The 26,767-nt window shown below is 38.7% G+C and overlaps 1 protein-coding gene across 1 annotated transcript in view; it reads right to left on the reverse strand.

Annotated features, from left to right (window-relative positions):
* Positions 1 to 24,317: 24,317 nt before the first annotated feature.
* Positions 24,318 to 26,767, reverse strand: part of NLN (neurolysin) — a 36,854-nt gene continuing 34,404 nt past the window's right edge. Inside the window, exon 13 of the mRNA XM_083883464.1 lies at positions 24,318 to 25,085. Coding sequence (XP_083739590.1) covers positions 24,951 to 25,085 — 135 coding nt within the window. The 3' untranslated portion in view covers positions 24,318 to 24,950. The remainder of the gene's footprint in view (positions 25,086 to 26,767) is intronic.

Genomic DNA, 26,767 nt, shown 5'->3' on the forward strand with positions numbered 1-26,767 from the left:
TTGCTAAAACAGTCTTTTTTGGAAACACTATTGGTATATCCATGTGCTAGTAGTTTCAGAAATGCATATTAACTAATTTCAATTTGATAGTTAAAAATAGTTTCTTATTAAATTACTGCTGAAATTTGGTTCTGGCATATGTGTTTGGCTCTAAAAATCTTCGACTTCAAACCACTTTTATCTTTCAAATAACTGTTCCTCCCCAGGGTTCATGTGGCATTTTCCAGGCAAAAGAATTTAACAAATGAAATGAAAGCAAAAAAAAAAAAGAGTGACATTAAGGCATGCTTAGGCCAAAACACAATACAGAATTGTCAGATGAGTGTGTAGGGTAATTTAAAATTCAGAGTCAAGCCCATATATAACAGCAGTTTGTTAAAGAAGAAATTTCATGCCAACAGTTTATCCAGTCATGCAGAATCAAAGCCTCTCCATGCAAATAATTCTTAAATGAGCAAAATAAGGTGAGACTTTGAAGGTATATATGCTATGTCACAAAATTTGGCACGAGGACTTGGCTCCAGCAGCAAAATCTGCATACTCCTTTCTCTGCAGATTCAGTTTTCAAAACTGAAACACCCTGTAGGGAAGAAAAGAGAAACTTTTCCAACCCTTCAGCTCAGACACACTTCAAGCACAGAGGACTGTGGTGGCGAGAGGAGCCTCTTGAGTGCAGATCTGGAGGAAAAAGCTGTGAGTACCCTGGGTAAAGAGTGCTCCTGTGATGGAGAGGGAGCAGAGTCCAGCAGGATGGACCCAGTGCTACAGTCAGGGCCTCCAGCCTCGCAAGTGTGAAAAACGAGGTTCACTTTTTGGTAAATTTTAAGAAATATGTTTAATAAAAAAATTAAGACAATTAGGAGATTAAAAAAGCCAAGTACGGTCAGCCGGGTGACTTGGCATGCAGCCAAGTCCACACCTTGCTATCTCAGAGACATTCTTTAAATACCCTTTCTGTCACATCAATTTATGAATATTCATATAATTCCATAAACTAGTTTCCATATTCCAGGAACTGTTTTGCATGGCTCCTCCTTGGGTCCGCCTTTTTAGAGCATCCATGTTTTGTGGCTGTGTCTTCATTATCACCTCCAGCTTGGGCCTTGGTCTGTACTTTCTTTAGGTGGTAGATGCTGATGGTTGGTGTATCAATAGCAGGGTCCTCTTTACATGTTCACTGGATGTTATCCCGACCAAACAGACAGTTTAAGCATATTACATCAGTTACTACCACTATGCCTAATTTTCTAAAAGCAGAAATAAAAAACTTATTTTCTATATCCTTACCACAACATTATTAACCACATAGCACAAATCTTGCGAAAAGCCAACTCTATAATTTATATATAACACAGGGTAAGGAAAGCACCAGGCATGTGCTGCCTGCTCCTGACCCAGGCTCTGAGGTTTGCACTTTGGCCCTGACGAAGGCGTGGGCTGCAGCACAGCACACAAGTAACATTTGCTCTTGTTGTTGGCCAACAGGCAGTGGCAGAGGCATGAAACAGCCCGAGGGGAGGGCTGATGTCCCGCAGCTGCTCTGCTGCAGCCAGGCTGTGCAACGTGTACAGCAATGTGCTGATTTCTAAATCTATAAAATCCCTTCCTGGAGCATGGACATTCCTAAGACAGGCTGGATATTGCAGATTTCTGATTTACAGTGGATTTCATACAAATTACAAACCTCAGGAAAATTTAATGGAATAATACAATGAAATGAAATCTAAACAACTTAAAATGGATTTCAGTAAGAAAGTAGGAGTTCCTTGCTTTGGGAATATGGTAATATGGGAGTTGGCTGTTTGCCATTGAGTACAGCTCTGCTTTTCCTCATTATCATGGCCTGCCTGAGTTTTGCTGGAAATGCAGATCACACTAATAAGCTAAAGGATAAAGCAATAAAGTCTCATGGAATTGGGCTAAAACATTGCACTGGTTTCACATATTATTGTTATTTTTGCTGGTTTTGTTGTTGTTGGTATTATTAATTTACTGGATAGCACAGATATTCTCATTTTGATAAATACTCATGGGAGGACAGACCCAGTTCTGCAAGGATGTTAATGGCAGTTTTTCCACTGCTCATATTCCTAACACACAAATTTCAAGCAAACACATCCACAATTACCTGATATTTTCTCCTCTCTCCTCGAGGCCATGCTAGGCAGTTCTGCCAGCTCCTGGGCACAGCCATCACTGTACTCAAAAACTGGTGTTTGGAGCTGAAAATGAAGCACTCTGACTCCAGCTCTGGACAATGGAGCTTTTTAAGGGGAACAGTGAAGGGAGACATGGATAGAGCTCCTCCCAATGGCATGTACTGACTTTAAAGCTGAAACCCTTCATAACCCCCACCAAATGCTGAGTGCATACCCAGCCATGTGACAGGGTGATGGCTGGACATAGTTTTTGCCTGCATATAGAGTACATGAGTAGTCTCTTGTTGGGTGTATAAGTCCCCCACAGGCACAGCAGGTGTGTAGTGCTAACAGGGACTATCCACCATGTTCTGCCATGAGGAGAGGAGCAGTCTGGATGTCCTACAGTTCTGTCATTAGAGTCACTGAAGTGCTGCCATGGTTTGACCAAAGTGTGTGGGAAGGAGCCCAGTGGAGGACAGGCCCTATCACAGTATGAGCGAATGGCTTGGGCTGGGAGGGATCTTAAAGATTGTCTAGTTCCAGCTCCCCTGCTGTGGGTAGAGATGCCACCCACTGGATCAGGTTGCTCAAGGCCCCATCCAGCCTGGCCTGTGGCATCCTCACACCACTCACAGACAGGCACAGGCTGTATCTTGTTGCAATGTTGTTACACCTGCAAGGATCTGGTCACAGAGGGGCACTCTGCTTCTTCATCCTCAGCAGACCCCAAAAAATGCAGAGGCTGCAGGTGGCAATATTGTAAAGAAGGGAATTGGTCTGTTGGAAAAGGTGTGAAGAGGAAGGAATAGAAGAGGCCCACTTCTGCAAGAGAAGCCAGGGAAAGTGTGTAGTTGGATTTTTGTGAGAGATCAGCTGAAGTTACCTTTGAATTTACAGATTTCTGTGACAAAGATATATTTTAAATTTAAGATTTACGTGTGACTTTTTCTTCCCCTTACACAATTCATTACTTTGGTCTGGCTACAGCTATATTGCTTGGGTGTAACACAATTCTTCATATAGACATATCATAAATGTCAGAAAAAAGTTTATAATAGAAAGGTGGAGAGAAGTCCAAGTACCCAATGCCGGAAGTTGCTCTGTGTAACTGCATACACCCAGCACTTTGTACAAAACCTGCCCCATAAAAACTCTTTTTTATGGGAGATCCACCTGTTCTGGCTCTCTCTGGCATCTAGAATGTTAGCAGAGCTGTTGATCAGGACAAACTGCTGCTTCTAGTGCCATTAAGCAGAAGACTTTGGCATGGCAGCAGCATGTATTTAAGCACTAGGACATCTGCTCTTTCATGGAACAAGTTATTTTCATTATAAAAGCATTCATAATGTCATGGGAGCTATTAAAAATAAAAGATGTGTCAGTAGTATAACTTTCAAACAGCCTTGCAACTGATATGTGCTTGTATCTGTAAGATCAAGGTGGCACTTTTACATTTTAACACCAGAGTTGTGGGTAGGTTGGTCTTTTCCTTAAGCGTAAAATCTAAACGTTTTACCGTCCCAGGCAATTAAATGTAACTAGTTTTGGGTGTTATCAAAATCGCTCTCTCAATCTTGTTTTCAGAGTGAAAGGATAATCTTGTTAATTCGATAATCTAGGATTTAGAAGCTCTGAATTCTATCCTGATCTGCCACGGGCAGCAGGAGCACAGCAATCCCTCCAGCTTTGGAGGGTACACAACCTGCGAGAGGGAACCTCCCTTATTTAGCATTTCCAGCACTTGGTACGCCATTTTAATACAAATCATAGGTGCTGCAGTGTGGGAGGAACCTGTCAAAGTCAGTGAGCTGTTGCTGTTTGTGTGTCAATATCTGCTGAGCTGCCGCAGGAAATGTGGCTGGCAGGGGCGGCTGGGTCACCCAGGGCAGGGCTCGGCCCCCAGGGCGCTCTGGGGGCAGCGCAGGGACCGAAACAGCCGAACCTGCTGCCTCTGGGACCTGAGCAGAGAGTCCCCCCACAACTGCTGGCCAGCACTGGAGCTGCCGGGCTGCTCCTCTCCTTGCTGCTGAAGGCCCCAGGCAAACCACAAACTGCTTAGACCTGGCAGGGGAACAAGAAGAGATAAATCAATTTAAAAGGCAGTTCAGCTTGATAAACCGGATAAGTTTCTACTCTTGCAGGCTCGTGACATCTGAACACTATGGTAATAGCTTACCAGAAGAACAGCTAAAGTGATCGTACGTGTTTTCTTTAGCCATTCAAAGCTCCTCGGGTTGGCACAGCCCCTGCGTGGACTTTGGCATGCCACCTGCCTCACAAAAGCTTCCGATGCTGCGCTTCATTGCTCAGGGGTGGTGAAAGTCACAATATGCTTGTGTTTTGTTGTTTTCTTCCCTGTAAGTCAGCCTCAGGCCTTTGAGAAACATTTTGCCAATTTAGCCTGCCAATAAGAACAGGTGGTTGCACAGCTTCCTCTAAAAAGTGCAAAAAGCCACATAGCCAAGGACATGTGAAGGGAATAAATAAAAGTATACGGGGACAAACTCAAGGTCAGGAGCAGCCCAGGTGAATGGCTTTGTTGTCAGCACAGCTCAAGCCCTCAAGCCCTCATTACTGAATGAGACACAAATGAAGACAAATCCAAATATGGGAAGCATGTTTCAGTGGGAAAAACAACCTGCAGCGTGACTGGAACAGGATTCTCTCTAATAGAGAGAATTTATCATTTTGTTTCTGTAAGGTGGATTTAAACATGAGTGCCAACATATAGAAATGGTTCTCCCAAATTCCAGTCTGAAACATTTGCATCATGTGCAAATGGCACAGGTTTACCTTCTCCCACCCCTCTCTAGGTTTTCCTCTCCACTAAGGCACATCCATATTTGCTGTTCTCACAATTCTCTCTGCTCTCCCTCCTGCTCTTTCCTGTCTGTCTCCTCTAGTTCTGCTTTGTAAGAGTTTTACTGTCAAATACAAATGACACTTGGGATAAAGTAGTCAAATTATTAGATATTCTGCATGCAAATTTTATGTGTCCAGCAAACCAGATCAACCATCCTCTTCTCTGACCCAGCCATCTGCAGGCTTGCTGTGTTAGATTCTCCACCTCCAGATGCCAGTTGTTTGCCTGCTCTGCAGAACACAACTGAAGATGAGCAGAGTATGCTATTGGATCTTCAGAACAGCTTTTCTTTCAGTTTTGCAGTTTCAGATCATTGTTATTTCTGTGTAAACTGATTAAACATCCTTAATTCTGCTATTTTATTTGTATGCATTTATGAGTTCACCTATTAAATTTCTCCACAAGGAAAATTAGGATGATAGCCATCTCTCTGCCAGAATGCAAAACAACATCATATGCTCTCATTTAGCCTGCTTGTTTTACAGCTGCAGAGGACTCTTGAGAGAGTCCATCTCTTTGGGAGATGGGACATCAGGCTCTGTAGCTGTCTGCTCAGAGGCAGAGGAGATAATAGAGAATTAGTTTTCCCAAGTTTCTCTTCCTAGAAGTTGTCTTTAAAGCACTATGACAGAGACAAGCAAATGAGATACCTCCTCTGCTTCATTCCAACCCTGATGGAGCTGGAATATTTGTCAGGCAGACGTGTTGCATAGGACAAAGCAATTTGTAGCTAATGTGCAACCACACAGAAAACACAGGAGAAACATGATGGGCCTTTAACCCCAGGTATGAGGACATCTAAAATAATCATAAGCCAAATGAGGACAAGGGGATGGAACAAGATGTCTCACACTACTGCCTTTGTGTAAACACTCTATCAAACTCTGATACTCAATAACATGGTTTATTTGTGTAAGTAGAAGGATTCAAGGAAAACATAGAATCACTAAGGTTCACAGAGTCCAGCTGTGAACCAGCACCACCATGTTCACCACCCCAATACAGGGACTAGCTGTGATTAGTGACCATGACACTTGTCAGTAAAATAACAACAGCACTATATGAATGTCATTGGCAACAATTCCTTTTTGTTCCCCAGCTCACAAGTTTGCTAGCCATGAAAAACCCTTTTTATCAAAAGCAACTTTTCCTTTCCTTTTCTTTTTCCATTCCCTTTCCCTTCTTCAGGGAAACCCATCACATGGAAGTTTTCCTTTGCTAGCACACTAAGGGCCTTGCCATGTAGAGAACAGTATAACTTATAAATTACCTCTTAGCATGAAAAAGTACTATGAACTTAAATTAGTCTTTCTTTGCTTGAAATTAGGGAAGATAAAACATGCCAAAATATTAACTCTCACATACTTCAGCTATATAAAATTAGAAAACTGATCCTGTGTCATAAAAGCTATGCCAAGAATAAAAGGAAGTAACTAAAACAATTGCAAATATTTAAGGTACTATATTTGGATAGAAATAAATAAATAAGGCCCCTGATCTTCAAAATTTATGATCATCTAGTTAATTCTGAAATCTTAAGGCACCATAAATTATTATCTCTGATTTCCCCATTGTTCTTATTTAAATGAACAGAATAGGTATAATCTTACTGTAAATAGCATATTTGCTCAAAAGTGAAGTTTTGAATGAATTGCAGAATTAAATAAACTTTATTTAGCTAAAATAAAAAGAAATGTATTAGTTCACAAAGAAATTTATTTTAAAATGTACCACTCCTAATACCAGGAAAAAAAATTCTGGCTGCTCATACTTCCAGAATCATTGGGAAAGAATTTATACTACAGAATCTTTACAATCCTTATTGAATTATGATGTAATTTAAAACACTCTGTGGAGGAACCTGTTTTTAAAGCCAAACACTCTCTCTTGAAGTGAGTTGTTGAAGACCACTGTTGAAGTTCTTTTGTTGGAGCTCTGAAGCTCACTGAGGCAAAAAGCAAGATACCTTATGATTTTCTCTTGCTCACAACTCCACTCAGATCACTTCAGAACTTTCACTCCAGGGCACAGAAATGTCATGCTTGGCTTTGCTGAGCACAGCAAATTGTCAACCACCACAGCCTGGAATCTGTGCTACTTCATAAAGAAAATGTTAATAATTTGCATTTACAACATTCAGGGAGACATCACAATTACACACTAAAAGCTTAAGTATCTAGGAAGTTCCTGTGGCTGACAGCAGCCTAAGTAAGTTTAATACAGATTGTTAAGTCAGTGACATAAACCATTCTAAATACAGTCCATTTACAATTTCAGACATGCTCAAAGCACTGGTGGGAATTTCCTTCTTGAAATTTGCCTAGTAGACAAGGCCCAAGAGTCAGGAAGTGGCAAAGCTGTTGTTCTTAGCCCAGGAGGCTGCAGGAAGAAAGACAGTTGCTGAGTCAGACAGAATTTCCCCTTAGGACTCTGGCTGCAGACCAGCCTCTGGAAGACCTGCCAGCTCACCTAAGGCTAAAAGCAAAGATTTTAAAAAGCCAATACAGCTCATAAAGAAAGGAACTAAATTTTGGTATTTTAAGTTGGGTCTGTGGCAAAGAAATCTATGGAATCTTGGAACATCTGTATGCACACTTTGTATACTGTCCTTCCAACCTCAGCCACTGCTGACATAGCCAAGAGCTCTGAGTGCTGCTGGGCTGAATGCTGCTGTACCTGCTACTGTTACCATGGGAATGGACATTGGCAAAAGTAGGATTAGAGCTTTAAAGTAATTACCAATATAATTAGCACTTTCACCTTTTTGGAAATTGCATCCCCAAAAGCTCCCAAATAATGAAACCATCTAATTCATACTCATCAATATAACAATTAGTGTCTAAAGAGGCATTGGTTAACATGATCAATGTGGGAATGACACACAAAAGGAGAGCATTGTTGAACCCGAGAAGCAGTGGGTTCCTGTGGCCTTCTTTGCTTATTACTAATAAGGAACTCTGCTTCTTTGCTATGAGTCACTGTTCCAGTTTCATCCTTAATTAATTCAGCACCAAGAAAAAGGGCACTAACGTGAAGAGAAGCTCCCAGAGATGGCTCAATGAAATTTGCAGAAGAGGGGGAGGGAAAAAGGTCATTATAGGAACAAAATTTGAGAACATAGAAAGAAGAAAACTTGTGGAGAAACCTAAGTACAGTGTTATTACACTGCAACTATCTGAATGAAATACATAAATAAATGTTTGTCAGAGTAGTGCTAACCAGTCCCTATGCACAAATCTTTCATCCAGGCACTGAGTGCATCAGTTAGAACACTGTGATCTGCATGGGTTTCTACAACATGGCAAAAGCCTTCAAAGGTCTCTCAGTTTTTCCAGCAACATTTTTAACTATGGAGGGTCAGAAGGGAATTTGGGAATTTGGTACAATTTTATGCTTCTTCACTTCTTCCACAATAGCCTGCTTGTATTCAGGCTGAATACAGAACTCACCTTCAGTGACCAGTGAAGTGACTCCTTGCATAATTATCACTGCTTCTAACAACATTAACATTTGGCTGGATACAGCCTGAACTTTTTTGGCTGTGGCTATTTAGCAGAAAAAGACACACTTTCAGAAGGAACTGATGAACACCCTGAAGAAAGTTAGGGCAAGATAGTAAGCAACATTTTGTAGATTTATTGGCTTACTAATGGATATTGACAAACTCTAAACATGTATTTGTTATTTTAAAAACCCAAAAAACTAATTACCTCTGTTCATCCCATACTGTTTTTTCAGGCTGCCTTTGGGTAGGGCTAGGCAGCAGAGCCAAGCTCCAGGCAGAACGTGTGAAATGAAGCTGTGTCCCTGGGGATGTCTTTTGTGCAAGTCCTACTTGTTAGTGCGTTCATACCCTGCAGTCTGTTCCCTTTGGAGTGTCTTGTTACTTTTACTTTAAGATTATCACACACCCTGGTCGCTACACAGCAGAGCAAATAAAGTGTCTTTGTCCCTCCTATCCCCATCAACAGTGATGTAAGGTAGCACAGTGAACTTTTGCTTTGTTGGCTAAATATAGTGGGGTACAGCGTGGGGGGAACCACGTTGCTTTAAGCTATGTGCTGTACAGCTGTTTCTCATGCATCTGGATTTTCAGAACCTTTTAAGATGTCAAGTAATTTTCTCCTACTTATTCGGTGCAGGAGTTTTTTGTAAAGACACTGAGATCCAAAGTTGTTATTCTTCAACAAAATACCACTGAGACAAAAGGTTCTATCATCCAGATGCATCTGTCATAGTCCCTCTCCCTGCCTACTGCTGTTAAATGCTTTCAAATGAGTGTGAAGTTAGGCCAAGTTCTTCCATTAAGGGCAAAACATTGCTGTGGGTGGAACCCTTCTCTGCTTTCCCCATGACTACATAGCTCTAACTGGCTGGACAGCTTCCTTACAATAGGGCACCCTTGAGACATTTGTGCATGTGAAAGACACACATTTTATCATAGCTTATTTCAGAGAAGACTGAGGTTTTTTCCCAGAAAGACAGATAGGTAGGGGCAAGAGTGGTGAAGATCACCCGTGTGGAGGGAACTGTCATGCCATGTGACTCTATCAGGAGGTACTGTGGCTGCTAGGCACTGTGTTTTGCTCCAACACACAGCTTGGACAATTTCCAAAATCATGCTGTCTGCTCCAGACACTCCAAGATGCTTCCAAGATTCCTAGGCTCCCCAGCTGCTACCCAGAGCCCTCCCAAATAGCTCTCATTCCCCAGAAGAAAAAGCGGCCAAAGCCCTCAGCAACAGCTTTACTTTCTTCACAGTCTACTGCCAAATTTCTTCACTAACTAGCTTAAAAAAGTTCGAGAAAACCCACTGAAGCTTGCATTAGTCAAGTAACTGTCTTCAGCTGTAAGAGGGTCACAGCTGATACAACCATGGTGTGTTTTGTGGTCCAGCACAGTTACACCAGAGTGAGTTACAAAGCAAGCACACAGAGTTAGGAGGTGCTGTAATTAAGGTATATAAGGTTAGGAAGTGCATAATTATGTTTAACCATAATTACACCCATTGGTGACTGTGCTTTATGATAGAGTCTTCAATTACATGACCACCTCCTTTCTTTTCCCTATGGGATCTGTGTGCCTGTGTCAGGACTGTCTACATGGCACAGTGCTGCAGGATTGCCAAAATTGGCATTAAACATTCAATTTAGCACACTGGGAAATGCAGTAGTATTTGCATTGCATTCTGTTCAGGACATGCTACCTTCTTTTGTGATAGGGATGTTTGAGGCATAGGAAGTCAGAGCTCACAGATTAAAATGTTCTCATGCAGATTTAAAAAAAGAAAACAGATTTGAATGTCTGGCTTGCATATTATTAAAGCTTGTATTTATAAATAACTTCTGATATGCAGCATCTTTATGAGCTGTTTTCTTAACTATAGGATAAGAAGCTACTTACCAGGACTTATTTTTTTTCACATAGAAGGCCTTATCCAGCCTCAGTTTCTGTAGTAAAATTTCTTACTGACTAAAACGGGAGTGGGTCCATTCCTCTGGCACCTACTACCCTGCCTTGCTCCCAACAAAGCATTGTTCAGTTAAGCCAAACCAACAGGAAAAACTGCAAGGGTAATTTCTTGAGTCACAGCACAAATACATGCACAAAGTGCGACAGACTGGAAGGCTATTACTATTGCTTACACTGAAAAAGTGAGTTGGCTCTTCAGACATCTGGGAAATCTTTGTGTGTGCATTCTGAAAAACAGAGTGGAGCACTCATCTTTTACAGGCACTCACATGTCAGTATCATGAAGAAATATTTATGGTGTGAACAGCTAACAACAATCTTTCATAATTGCCTATTAACATCTCCCTATTTCTGAAGCATGGTAGAATCATAGTTTCAGTGATACTTCATAATGCAATGGCAATACAGAAGTGTAATTATTCATAATTTTAGCATTTCTGTCTGAAATAAATAATCTATATAGCAACTATATTGGTGGTACTAAAACATAGTCCCAAATGACAGGCTAGCTAAAATCTGATTTTTAAAAAGACATAATTAAACTATAGATCTCCTTATAATATAAAACTAGACAACTAAGTCATGGAGCTAGCTCTAGAATAAAAGAGTGCTTTAAAATTCATGAAAACATGCATCAGGTAAAGCATAGAAAGATCTTACTTTGCTTTAATTAACAGTGTAAGTATCTATCATTTGAAATAGGAAGAACTGCAGAAGAAATTAAAAATATGCATCTATCAGAAAAATATATAAAAGAAGGACAAACTTACTAATGGAGTCCAAAAAAGAAGAAAAAAACCCCAACATATTTCAGAATTAATTTTTTTTTTCTGCTGTGACCAACCTGGGAAACCATTCTACAAAACAACTCAAGTGAGGCTACTTGCTTTCCTCCAGCAGAGGACTTGGCATGACATTCTTGGCACCACAAATTCCATCAATAAATCTCAGTAAGATTTTTGGCAGCAGGAACAGAACTATTTCTACCTTTCTTTAATCACACTGGACAACCCAGAGCTGTTATGGTTCAGTGTCCCTGGAACAACTGGAGAAGGTTTTTTGATGTATTACATTACACTAGGATAAATAAGATTAAAGATCTTGTTATATATCTGTAAACAAGTAAAACAAGTGTTTCAATCAAGTTGTATTCTTTTCTCCATCATTCCACAGCAATAAATATTTTTAATTTCAATCTGTTAGTTATGTCCTGTTTATAAACAGTTTTCTTACCAGTACCTCATTTACTCTAGTTCATTCTCTTGGTGATATCTTTTCAGGTTTCCACTTTCAAAAGTTGAAATATCATGATGTCAGGTTTCATTATCAAGGAAGAATAAACACTGAAGCTGAAGATTACAGTCACCTTCTTATTTACACCTACAATTACTACCCACACAAGTGTCATCTTGCTTTTAGTTTCAACACATCTTCCAATGAAGCATACACACGTTGTCATTTGGCAAGTTACTCTTCTGCCCTTTGCTCCTTTCTTAGTCTGTGACATCTGTATTTGCATGTCAGCCTGACATCCTTTTATCCACATCTCCAAATGTTAGGCACAGAGAAGCAGCCACATGGATATCTATCCCATTCCACTTGCATCAGCAGCCTTGTCAGTAGTTCTCACCAGTAACTGACAACTCTGGCTTTGATGCCAATCTTTGAATATACCATTGTTTGAAATAATTGTGTTGCTTCTCCCTTACAACTCTTCCCACAGGATGAGATTTCAGGTCTAAATGAGAACATAGAGGTGGTACAACACATATTGATTAAATAATAGGATGGCTGAAATAAATCTCTTTTACATATGGATATTGTCTCTTTTAAAAAGTTATACAAAAAACTTACTGTAGGAGGTATTTAAATATTTGGTGAATGTCAGAGTTCACTTATTCTGTTAATGCAAGCTGACCAGACAGCTCACATAACAAAGCTCCACTGGCTTTTAGTAGACTGTGTCAGTGAATCCCTGCTAAAAATTCATTTCCATCCAAAAGCCATCTGAAAACACATCTTACGCATGTTAGAGTAAAACTGAACTCTAAATCTAACCATTCTGTAAGAAAATATGTTATTTTTATGTAAAGGAATATGTCTGTAAGAATCTCAATTAAAAAAATATGTATTTCTCCATTAATATTGCTGTCAAGTCTTAAGGACTTACCACAATCTAAATTACACAATGACATCTGAAGAAATAAATGTTGAAGAAAATAAATAATGCTATTGAAGTCCAAAGCTCTAATTAAAAATATTTAAACAGTTTAATTACCGTACCATGTTTGATAAACCATTTCAAGAAACCCTTATCTACTTTTATGAACTCTCATCTTAACACAGAAGTTACTTTCTGCATGTGGTAAACTATAGTTTGGGCTTATAGACCTGCCTGCAATTTAGGTTGCCCAACAATTCCTACGATAATAACCTGTTGCAATTTCTTTTAAATTTGTCAAACTGTAACAGTTTGAGCTGAAGCTATCCATGCTGTATATATTCCCCAGGCTGACTTTGGTGAGGAAAATTTCAGCTGAATTATTTCCAGCTGGCTCTGAAAACAAAGCAAAGTATTATATATATAATTTCAATAATTAAAAATTCTGATAGCCATGCATTAGAGTAAGTTTGAAACATAGAAGAGAAAAATTTTGTTTTGAAATGTCCTCTCAGTTTTCATGAAGATATACTTAGATTTACCCTTAGATATACCTCTAAGAGTATCTAAGGGTATCTAAGGAAGTTCAGTAAAAACCTGCTGCAGCTATATAGCTGAAAATCTCTCTCTGAAATCCCCCTGAAATGCTTGAACCTCCCACAGCTTAGGGTAGGCTGAACTGCAAATGAGCCTTTTTATCCCAAGCAAGAGTTCCCTTCAGGCCACAACCACAGAGCTGAAGTTGGGCAGCCTATAATAACAGTGGCTAACCTGCTCAGGCTACAGCAAGATAAACCAGAACTGTGGAAGTGCAGCTTGTCCCTGCTGTGCCCTTAGTGGTGAATTTCCTGGCAGCAAATAAGGAGGGAGCTCTCTGTTGTTACTGCAGAATGAACAAACTGCAAGGGAACCAACTGAACAATTTTTCTAGATCTTAAACCTAAGACATGACTGTAGATCATGAGCCACAGTAAGCTGAAGCACATAAATCTGTGCTGTAGAAAATATTACCTAGATAGTATCCTATTATTTCCTTTAGTGGAAATAAAGTCTCAGTGGACTGTGCATGTGTAATTAAAATCAAAATGTACTTTGCACCCTTTGTTTCCTAGTGTAGGTTAATAATTGTGTCCTTGTGAAATATATTTAAACCAGATAATATTCCTCTCCGTGTCAGGGACTTTTTTTCCTTTTCCCACCCAAGACTGACAATCTCATCCCTCACTGGCAGCCACAACAGCACCAGCACCTAAAATCAGTGAAACTAATGGCATTACTGACAGAAATGTTCAGCATAGAAGGCCACAACTGTCTTTACCCAAGCTCATCACCTTCTTTGTTATAAGAAAATTCAGTGCCCAAAGTAATTAATTAGAAAATAGTTAGAATTTATTTTAAGTTTAATCTTTAATCATCAGAGCATTTGCTTAAGCAGGGATGGACTTGAATACATGTTGGTGTGTGTGTGTTGAGAGAGCATACAAAATAATTATTTTCATAGTAATTCCTTTTGTGCATTTTGGTCATTTAAATTGCATGGGTCAGCAAAAACCCTTGAATATTGTTGCTTTTGCCATATGAAAATTGCTCTAGTACTTTATATGCCTCTTTGTATGATAGATATGAGATACTGACCCTTAATTTTACATTTTTGTGCATATAGTAAAAAATGCATTCATATTCATGTTTTCTAGTGAAGAGTTATAGCTATAATGTTCTTCCAGTGACTAGAAATTTTATCATCACTTTGGTGATCTCTCCCTATTCATATTCAAATCTCCTGTAATCATTCCAAGAATCTTCAGCTTTTCTGGCTGAACATTATTCCTTTTCTCCCCCCAAAGTGAAATTATTTATGACACTTTAATATTGGTTCTCTAAACAAAGGGGAGATGATATAATCTGCAATAACTACAGCATAGGGAGATAGGAATCCATGTTTACATTTTCAAACCTCTAAGGCTGTTTAATACTTGCCAAAATACTCACCTTCTCTAGGTCTCACTTTTTTATATGTAGAGGAGTATATTCTTACCCTTGTTATCCTGAAATTCTGTATCTCTTATTCTGTAAAATGCTTTAGACAAAAAATGGTCAGTGAGAGGAGGACAAAAATTTTTAGCTGTTAGGCAGGTTACCATAGTACCATAGATTTTTTACCTCCCTCAACAATGGCTCTCATTGAGCTCAACAGTTCCTCATTCTCTGAAAAATCAACTTAAATAACTAAATAATTTAAAATAACTAATCCTGAGCTCTGTATTTTAATATGCAAAAGTATAGCTATAAAATGCTGTAAATAAACGTGGCCACATAATAATTATGTGGCTACACATATAGGAGTTATACTTTGTGCTTGGGGAAAACTCAAGTGGTTGTTTAGATCCACTCTTTCCTTTTCTGTCAGAAGAATAAAAGAAGCACTTACGAACATAAAACATTTTAAGGTGAAAATAGCCACAGCAAAGCACAGAGGATGCACAAGGCATAACCAGGACTTAGGAAAAGAGGGGAGGGGACTTGTAACCTTCACGCTCAACCAGCATTTGACATACAGGACAGCTAAGTTTCTCTAATGACATCTGATTACAAGTGAGCACAGAAATGTTTAAAGGCATTAAAGATACATCCAAAAATCATGTATTATTCCAAGGTGTGCTGTTGCTTACACTGAGGTATCAATTTTCAAGTGACATACAGAAAGTTTGCAAACACTTTCAGACCTGTTTCACAAATCACTAGGCTGAACTCATGGTACTATCCAATTATTGATAAAACCGTGTAACAGCCAAATCTAATTAAATATCAAGAATAAAATTATGTTCTCTTGTACGTCCTTTAAAATTAAGGTAATTCTTTTCATTAATTCTGTGAAAGAAAATTAAGTATCTTATTTTCTAAGGCTTTTTTTTTTTTTAATTTTATGACATACAGCAACATTTCACAAATAATCTTTTGATTTATAAAACAAATGGAATAACCTTGCTTAGCCAAAATTTCTCCTCTGAGGATACCTAGGCCATATCAAAAGACAAAAAACCAATATAAAATAAGTAATGCCTCAAAAGTAGGTAACATTCATACAAATTAGCTGCTAAGCTCTGGGACAAAATCCTTAGTGAGATTCAGCAGTGGAAATGATTGAGAGATTTATTCTCTTGCATCTGAAGTTTTGCATCTCAAATTTCCCATTCTGCTGATGCCTGAATTCATCTTTTATTTTTATGTTAAATTCTATGTTCCTAATATAGCGCTTCTGACTGAAAGTTCTTTTTAATGAAGTCATCAGTATTTTTATACTTCTGATGCCACTTCATATTTTAATTAAAGTTGTACAGGAAAATTATATCAGTAACTGAAACATCTTTGTTCTCATGAGGAAGTAATCTAGAGAAGCATCATTTTTGTTACAGATTTGGGCTAGCAACACTAATAAAAATATTTCAATAATAATTTTTAGTATTTTAAGAACTTTGTTGGTAAGAAATGCTACTCTAACATACATATTGGGGATTTATTTGGAAAAGCATTCTGCAGTGGCCTAAGGAATCACATCTGTGCAACTTCCCAAACAATGTGCTGAAAGAACCAAGCCCAAATTAATGAAATACATATATCAGGCAAGCAGAATATCTACTCTCTGAAGTTTCTCCAGCCCAGAAAGCAGTCAAAGCAGCTTGAATTGTCTCTTCCCCCCCCACCCCTTTTTTTTTTTTTTTAATATTTAGTTGCAGTCTCTGCTTCCGGTGTGGAATGTCAAAAGCAAAAAAACTTGAAAACACAGAGCTATCCTGTCATCTATTCCAAACCAAGAAGAAATGGCACCCCTTCTGCTACAGAAACAATCTGTGTCTTCAATCCTTGTCAGTTATCTTCTTATTTCAAGATAAGAATCACGAACACTAGACTGGAAGATAAGAATCATAAAATATCAGACTGGAAGGGAACACCAAAGATCACTCCAATTTTTTTTTGCAAAAGCGTGATCCAGACAAGAAGACCCAGCACTTTGTCCAGCTGGATCTTAAAAGTGTCCAAAGTTGCAGAATCCACACTTCCCTGAGGAGATATTCCAACTGCCAATTGTTATTACTGAGAAAAATATTTCTGTTATGTCCAACTGGAGTGTCTCCAGGAGTAAGGTCTACTCATTACTCCTCCTCCTTCCCATGTGATTCCTTGTAAACCTCCATCTTCTCTGCAGCCACCCTTCAAACACATGGGGATAAGGCCTCCCCCAAACCTTCTTTTCCTCAAGGCTGAAGAAATCCAGTTCTCTCAGTCATTCTTCTCATCCCAGGTTTCCCAGCCCTGTGACTGCCTTTGTGTCCTCCTCTGGACCCTCTGCAGCCTGTCCACATCTGTGCTGTGCACAGGGGACAAAACTGAGCACAGCACTCCAAGTGTGGCCTGGCAAGCACCGTGTGAGGTGGGAGAAGGAACTTCATCTCTGCTGGTGAAGCCCTTGTTGGAGCCACCCAGGATCTGCTCCCTTTCTGTGCTGCAGGAGCACACAGGTCACTCCCATGGAGCTGAGTCCACCAGGAGCCCCAGGCCCCTTCCCAAAGAGCTGCTCCCAAGCTGGGAGCTCCCAGCCTGTGCTGCACTCCTGGATTTTGCTTTCCCAGGTGCAAAATGTTACACTTGTCCTCCCTGAACTTCACAATGTTCTCATTAGCCTATTCCAGCTTACCCAGATCTTTCTGGCATGGTGGGTCTCCTTTCACAGGTTCCACTTCCTCCACTTCCTCAGACAGTTTGCTACTATTGCAAAATTTCACCAGGATACACTTGATCCCATCTTCTAGATCACTTTGGAAAACAAACAATGCTGGGCTCAGTATCGATCCCTGGGGACACCCCTTGTGCCAGGCTGTCAGTTTGAAGAGAAGTGATTGACCACTGCCCTGGGTCAGCCAGGTCCCCACCCACCCTACAGACCCCTTGTCTAGGCCATAACACAAGAGCTTATCCAGGAGGAGGCTGTGGAAAGCGGCACTGAGAGCCTTGGAGAAATCCAGACAAACAAAAAAGAAATCATCTTAAAGAAGCCAACCTAATTGAAATCTGGAAATTCAAGGGGGACAACACAATGAAGTAAAACTAACTTTAGCTACTCAAAAAACGTATTTGTAGCAATAAATTCAGAGTACCACTCAGTTTCTACCTCCTACAGAAAAAAATACAGCCTTCTTCAATGAGAAATGAAAGGATGAGTTTATCTTCTGTCATGTAGAAAAGCATCTGTCTGCTCGCTTTTTTTTTTTTTAAATTATATCCCACAATCACACAGTTAAATAAAACTATTTCAGGTTAAAATGTTTGCTTAATTTAAAAGTACTTTTTCCACTTGCTGTTACTTTCCATTAGTGGTTTAGATGGCAATAAGTCCTTGGCATTGAATTACATTGGTAGTTTTACACTTCCCTGCATAAACATGCAACAGATGTTTTTGCTAAGATAAGGTTTATGGAATTGTAGAGTTTTAAAAGGAAAAATGAAATCAATCTGATCTGTATATTACCAGCCATTCTGCTTTACCCAGTTACAGTGAATGAAATCCTAATCATTGTGTTTGGTGAACATGTTATCTCCTAGAAGAGGTTTCACTTGTCTTGATTTGAAGACATTAAAAACAGACTAATCATTGGGACAAACTGCTTACAGAGTGGGGATTCATCTTCACTGTTAAAAATGTGGTTATTTCGTCTTTGAAATGACTGGCCTCAGCTTCTGGCTGACATTATCCCACTAAGGAGTCTTTAATATGTGATGGTAATACCTAGAGAGTAAAAGTCATCTTCTGCTCTTTCTCCCATCTTCATATTCGATCAAGCAGCAGGTAGCTTTGATACTATATCATATTTCCAGCAGTGGCTAAAAGCAGAGGCCTTAAAGAAACGTGAACAGGGCTGCAATACATGTTAAAATGCTGGATATTATTCTTATTTCTTACAAACTTCTTAGTTTGTAAGATTTTTCCTAAGGATAAAAAGGGTTTTATGTTTTTAAATACCCTCCACTGGCTTCTCTTCCACGACTGGACTTTTTGAGTTTTATTTTGAATCCATATAAAACTATCACCTCTACAATATCCTTGGCAAGGAGTTCCACAGCTTAACTTTCTTCTACATCTGGAACCACCTGTGTTTATTTGGAATAGCAAGGCTTACTAGTCCCAGTTGAAGAATCAGGAAATCAAAATTCTGTGCAATTGCTGTGCTCATTTTACTGCTACAGTATACAGAAGTAACTTGCTCTTATGGATTATTTTCATGCTGATCCATCATGAGGTTGCCTAACCATTTCTTGCTGCAGTCTCCTAACAATTCTGATTGTACTGGCTACTGTAACTAGCCTCTAGATACTTTCAGAAGTAAGGAATTTGCAGAGCACAGTGCTCCAAGATTTAGTTTTAACCTACATTTTAGTTGCTACAGGTGTGCTACATCTTCCTTTGCCCATGGTACATCATCAGAATGCCAAAAGCTTTCAAACAATCTAAATAATTCACTGTGACTGCTTTTTTTTTTTTTTTTTTTTTTTTTTGTCAATTCCATACAAATTGTATCACCAGTGACTTTATATTACTATTTTGTATCTTTATATTCCTGTGTAATGCTTGAAGTACTTAGTGCTGTTCAGTGGTAATTCTATGCCAACAAGTACTCTCAGCAGTCAGCTACTGTGGTTGCCAACAGCTGGCCCGAAGGGCTCACCGTTATAATTAATCCCTGTTTTATAACTGAAAGGTAACTAATTATATAAGTATATATAATAGTCTTGATTATATAACTTGACCCATGTGGAGTGTGGGAGAGCAGGCCTAGGCCATTAGGGAGGCGAGCAGCCATTGGCTGGTTGGCTGGGTGGCAACAGGTTCGGCCAATAGGGATTCAGTCATTGGCTGGTTGGCCGGGTGGCAACAGGCTCGGCCAATAGGGATTGACCAGGCAGACCGTCAGGTCTATATAAGGAGACAAGGCCTCAATAAATGCTGCCTGTTGTGCGTGAGCCCAGTGTTGTCACTTGTCTGTCGCCCAAACTGTGATAATTTGGACTAACTGCCCTTAATCCATCTTATATATCTCCTATTGATACCATACAGTGTTATTTTAAATGAAAATGAGCAGCTAAATCAAATACATAAATCTGTACAATCACCCTCAACAGGCTTGTAATGATTACATAAATGATTACATCAGGCTTGTCTGAAAACTCTTGTTTTTCATAAAATCATTTGCACTCTATAAATTATACTCACTGTTCTGCAGCAACAGAACAATATTTATGGCTTCCTGCTGTTTCACTGAAGTCAAATTTCAAGCTATGTGACCAATAGTCACCTATTTGGTTTTTGAAGACTAGAACTCATTAGTGTTTAAGTGGCATCTGCCCACTTATCCCAAAATTAACAGCATTGAGGAAAACTTCATCACTAATTCTTGTTTGTTTGTAGGGCACAAGTAATCCAATCCTACTCATGCCACAATGATTATTCTTAGTAGGTATTGCTTAATATGCTCCTCACTTAATAGACTGGAAAGTACCCCATTGCCCATTATTCTCACATGACATGATTACATCACTTGGTTCTTTGTAAATGCAGAAGAGGAACTGAATTAAAAATCTTGGTTGTCATTTGCCATATTAGCATTTCCATCTATTGAAGGCTCTGTAACACAAGTAGTATTTATTTGTTCTTAACACATTAAGTTATACATATTATTTGCTATAATGCTTTCATCTGTTTGGTTTTTTGTGGGTTTTTTTTTGCCTTGACAGTCTTAGCCTTCTTTATAATTTTTAACACTTTACAATTCCTCATTTTACAACTATTTCCTACTTCTGACCACACACTTCTGTTTTGTTTATTTTTAATTGCTGTTTTCACTGGTGAGCAGATTGGTTCCTAGTCAGAATTTTTCACAAAGATTTTTAAGTTGTGAAATCGTGGGATTTTGGCCAATTGAATCTCAAAGACATACATCTTTTCATTCATAATTTTTTCTCAATAATTTTAATCCTTGGTACTCTTAACACTGAGATTTTTAACCTTTTCAATTCATCAGAAGTATAAAGCAAGCAAGTACTGGTTGAGGCTATTCTCTGTTAATCGATACTGAACAAAATTAGGTCATGATTCTTGTTTCTAGGCAACCATTTACTTCCAATTCATTTACTTAATTTGTCTTTATCTATCCTAATGAGGTCTAAAATAGATTGACTGCTGTTTGGGACCACATCTTTAGTATCATCTACCCTTTTTACACAGGCCAGTGATTAGCTATAGAGGATTTCCAGCACACACCCCACAAACTAAACTTCCCCAAAAACTTCTTTCTCTCCACTATGAAAATATATTATTTAAAACCTACTAATGAAGAAAATGGTGGTGAAACAAAAAATTAATCCCCATATGTCAGCAAGAAGTCATGTTCTCAAGTAACAAGCCATTGCATAGTTTCATGTTTTTTCTGGCTTGCAAGTAAGAACAGAAATTTATTCATAGAAAAGCATCTCTGTTTCTAATTCATAAAACAATGAAAAACATTTAAATAGCCTTTCACAAATCACTGGACATCAAGTTAGTTTTCTCCCTGTTATCTGCCTCTGACATCCACTTCAACCTTTCTACAACTATTGTCAAAACACCCTTCTCTAAATCCATCCTTCCACCTGATTTTCCTCCTTTTCCTCTGACTTGGGTACACATAACCAGCTGATGTCTAGCCTCTCTAACCCCTATCAGTACTCATTTATCATGCAAACAGCTCTTATGCTTCTGGAAAATCCCTCCAGAAATCTCCATTTAATACCTTGTACGACTGCCAAAGGTATCTGGATATCATTTCATTTTTTCAGAGGGAAGTGTAACAACTAATAGCCACCACATCTCACAGAGTAAATTTAAACCTCTTACTCAGACTGCTTTTACCATTTATGTAAAAATTAGCACATGACTTGCAGGCAATCCAGAAAAAGCCTACATGCTGGACCTTTGCCAGACAAGTAGGCAGTAGTGGGTGCTGAGGCCATCACTTAACCATCCTGTAACCCAGCCACATGCTAAAACCATGCCATCCTTTATGGTGAAGCAACAGAAAGAGAAAGCCATTGCCTGTCATCCACTTGCTCATGGATAACAGGCACTCCCTCCTGAGTTTACCCTTTCCCTTTCCTGTGGAGCTTTTGTTGTGAAGCCAAAGTCCAATTTGAATTTCTAATACAAGAAAATAATAATCTCTAACACAGTGAAATTCTAAGAAAGTACAATACTAACTTTAAAAAGCATCTGTTTGTTACACGCAAAAACTACAAATTACTTCTTCATTTATTACAGTGAATACTTCAATTTAGATTGGAATAAAATCAAGCTGCCGTAGTTTTGAAATTTAATTCAGGGGAAAGCCAGGTCTAGCAACTTGAAAATAGGCTGGGCTTTGTCAGGTACCTATGTTTTTGGCATGGTTTCATACATGATTGTTTCTGGCAGTGTCAAGGTCATCAATTCATGTTTGCAAAACAGAAGACGTGTTCCCTGTTTTATAGTGTCAGAGAAAGCTTTTCCTATACAAAGTTTTACACCTATTATAGACAGGTGCAGAAACAGAAAAGATGTCTTCACCCAGGTTACTTTTCCATTCCAAGATCAGGTATTTAGAATAAATTGTGAACATCAATTTCATAGAATCATAGAATAAGTTTTAGTTGGAAGAGAAAAAATCATTTAATCCAACCCCAATGTAATTCAGAAGGCTCCAGGAAGCCAATATAAAACTTAGCAGACAAGTTTGGTTACCATATTAAGATTTTCATAAACACTTCAGAACATACCATTACCCTTCTGTGTTGAGTGCAGTGTTAGCCATAGGCTGATCTGACTTAATTACTGCCTGATGAAGGAACTGGCTTCTACAAAAACAAATTACAGTAAGTCCTGTACTTTTGGAACAGATATAGAACATAGCACTTTCATTTGTGGTTACAACATGGTTTAGCTTTTTCCTCCCTACACACATGGATATCCTCTTGCTGCAAACATAACTGTATATTCATGCAGGCATCTTCACATACAAGTAATAGCAGACATTCTCCTGCACTCCAGTATCTTGGCTACTCAACACTGTACAACACCACAAGGACACAAACTAAAGAGTAAGAAAATTAAAAAGTCAATTAAATTGTCATAATTACCATCAGTACTGTTTCTAAATCTAACTTTTAAATCACCACATGACTTTTTATCACCACATACATTTGTCTACAATTACTGTACTTACAATTATCTACCTTGATCCAAGACTGCTGATTTATGCAGAGAAAGGTCTCCCTCATGTGGAAATCTGTCTACCAACTGTAAAATAAAAACTGCATTTTGCTTCTTAACAAAGGTTCCATTGCTTAGATTTGCAGATTTATTTGGGGGAAGTATCACTTAGTATGTTTTTTACAATGCTTTCATTCTTCAGAGCTATTGTTACAGTGTGAAAGAAAAAAACATGGTAAGAGAATCACAAGAATTTTAAACATGCATAAAAAAAGGCAAAATACTGTAAGAAAAAGAATGTAAGGAAAATCAATCTAGGCAAAATTCGTAAATCTGGGGATAATCTTGTATCCATCAGTTTTCTCAGCTTTTCATTCTGGCCATGCTGAATACTGTTCAAGATGTTCTCTCCTATACATGTAATTTCCATGTGTTGCCTTTTCATGACCCAGCAGAACTGTGGCTTAAAATTTTAACTGACTATAAGAGTTAGATTTGACTTAATTGTATGGTCTGGTAAGACTGTAGAGTTAATCTGTTTTGGCTACAGATAGTTATGATTCCTCACATCTAACTGTTGCAGTTTGAAGATAAGTCTGGTCATCTTTTCCATTTCAGAAACTAATTAAGTTCATCTTTAACTCCCCAGTTTCAATGCTTTTAAAGAAGAAAAAAGGTAAAAAATAAAGTTTCTCACTCTGAGAAATGCTCACAAATTCTGAGAACAATCCAAATTTCAGGTTTTTTCCCCTAAAACAAATGGACAGCTTTGACCCAAAGTGAATGATATCAGATACCAGTTTTCTTTTGCTGAAAAAAGTCTTTTGAGTTGACCAGGCACTTTTTCTTATGCCACTGTTGCAGAAAAAAGTATAGACCCCTACCATGTTTACAACTGTGGTTCAAATGTCTAAAATGTACTGGCTAGTAAATAAAATTTAAACGTTCCTCATATACATGCTGTAATAGTAAAACCACAGTAAGATATGGTACCTAAGACAAGAAAAGTACACTTGGGTTAACAGCTTTATTTGGATGGTGTAGAGTTGGCTTGTAGGCCTAATATTTCCCCATTTTGCAGAAAAACTGCAGAATAATTCCTTGATTACTTTCACATTCCCACAGATGAAATCATTAAATCTATTGCACTTTTTTGTAGCATCTCTGCTTGCCACACTGGAAAGGAACAGGAAAACTTTTAATTGGCTTTTATCATTCCCATCAGGGATATCTTATTTCCTTCCTTCCTTATTTGAATCTCAAAATACTTAAGAAACCAACTGAAGCCATTATAATTGCTCAAGTACAGTATTTCAATGCCAGTGTTGATATAATCTGGAAAAAAAAAGACCTAATTTGTATTCATCAACAGAAAGTGTGGTGGAATAACTGAAAAAGTCACAGATTTTGGCTGATTTTTCCCTTTTTAGTTATACTAAGTAAGTATAAATTGTACAAAATTTTAACATGCATCAGAATTAGGTCTAATAGTACCACACAAACATCTCTGCTGTAAAGGTATCTGGGGCAGGTTCTCAGTCTTGAAATCTGTCAGGTAGCTGGACTGAATTCAAACAATGACAAAATCAAACACACTTCCTGTCCATCAGAAACACTGGTGAGCCATCAATACAATAGAGAGTAAGAATAAGAATGAATCTTTATTGCTGGTTGTATTCTTTTTATCCCCTTCAGTTTTAAAATGAATTCACAAGACATAATTTAAGTGCATCTCTTAAAAGAGAAACATGGCATTAAGTCCTCATATTGATTAGTATTAATTAGTATTATTTCACAACAATTAAAAAAAATTAACATCCAAATTCCTCAGCTTCTGTGCATCTCAGAATTCTTTTTTCTGATGTGCTGAATTTTGCAGTTCTATGAAATTTCGTTTTAAAAGTCACATTTTTATTTATACAATGTAGAAAATCATCAAAAAATGACCCCGTTTCCCTAGAGTGATACACAGTTAAAATGTGAAATACAGTGACAGTTCCAGCTCATTCCATACTTATATGCCATTACAAAAGAATTGTAACTTTACTCAACACGTAATCCCTTACTCAATAGGAAAGCTCTCTGGCTTGGTTTGCGCTCCAAGAAATTTTGTAGCATATCCATTCCATCCAAAGATCCTCCAGGTTTCAAAATGAGGTTTCTGTATTTCATCCCAGCCTGACAGAAGGTAAAGCAGAATGTTAGTACTTCTTATCCTGCCCTTTTTCTGTATTTGTTGCATACTTAAAAATCTATTTTGATGATAAAACTATGATAAATGTTTGATGATAAAAAAATCATAACCAAATAAAAAATGATAAAATGATGATAAAACAACTCTCCTCCTTCCAGATTTTTCTAATACCAAATTAGGATATACCAGGATATATCACAAGTATAATTTAGTTCTGCTAGAAGAACTCAAGACAAGAGAAATTAGGCTGGTTCTAAAGAAATTATTTTTCTTGTGTTTTTACACTGGTTTTAAAGCTACAATCACAACTTGTCTGAAGACATTCTGTAAACACACAACCTCCTCAAAATCTTCAGGGAAGGATTTCCCCTGTGACTGGCAGGCAGGAAGAGGGAACCCAACATCCTTTCTCTAACTGATGATTTCTCTTTCTTTAATCTCTGGATAACAGAGATGATACTTCAGAGATAAGATAGGTATAGCACTGTGGAATGGCATGGCACTTACACCCATACAATATACATAGCTGTACATATTACACATACAAACACATCTAACCCACCTATTACAATATCTTAGAGAAAATGAGACTTAACAGGTTTCAGTAAGAAACATTATTGCTTCAGATAGAAGGGATTCCTTTAAAAAACATAATGAAGTTTCTGAGAAAACAAGTAATGAGGAGTGTCTTAACAAAAAGTAGTATTTTAAGGAACATATATATCTGGAGAATTCTGGGCTTCTGAGACATGACTACAAATGAGAAAATATTATTCTGGAGGCACATGTCCCAAATGCTTCTGATACTGAAGAAGACAATGTTCTTTTAGTCAGTGTATATAAGATAAACACTTCCCCCACAGCTCAACAAGACCACGTTGCTCCCTCATGACTTTTTGGAGGTTAGGATTTTTCCTTTAGTTTCTTTCTCTCATGGACTTTTGCCCCATATGTTGCTAGGACACAATAAGCACCACTACTTAAGAAAACGAAAGATGTCATTGGGTGTCACAACACTCCATGGAAATGGCCATGGCTGGGGGTGGGTTACATCTGTCAGCACAGAAAAAAGGCCCTGGAGGTTTGGGGCCGTGCTTTGGGTCAGTCTGGTTTCCAGGTTTGGGGGAGGAGGGAGCTGTTTGCCATTTTCCCTGCCCCTTGACCCCTCAGAGCTCAGAACTGCTGCGTGTGGTGCCAAAACATGGAGACCAGTTCCCACCAGACCCTCCTGTGTGTTAGACTCCAAGATCCCGGCCTGCTGTGGTTTCCCTGCACTGTAAGTCTGCTTAATTATTTTTTTTGTTTCCCAGCCATTTGGTGGCGGGCCCAGAGGCAACATGCGGGGTGTCCCCATAGAGGCCACCTCTCTGCGGGGCAGTCCAGCAATCTCAACCAGGTGCCGCCCACGACTGCCCATGTCAGCCATGCTACCATTACTGTGCGGTCCCTGAGTTGTGCCACAGCGCCCCCTGCAGTTGTGGAGGAATCACTGCCCGGCTGGGAGCCAGCAGCGCCCCTGCTGGCAGTGACGGGAACTGCACCCGAGGGGAATGGATTAAACTGCAGGAAGAGACTTCATCGTGTTTTCTGGGGTTTTGTTCATTGTTGTTTGTTTGCCTTATTATACAAATACATACTAGTAAAGAACTGCTTATCCTTTTCCCAT

Source organism: Zosterops lateralis (genome assembly GCF_965231275.1).
Source record: "Zosterops lateralis genome assembly, chromosome: Z".
Classification (NCBI taxonomy): domain Eukaryota; kingdom Metazoa; phylum Chordata; class Aves; order Passeriformes; family Zosteropidae; genus Zosterops; species Zosterops lateralis.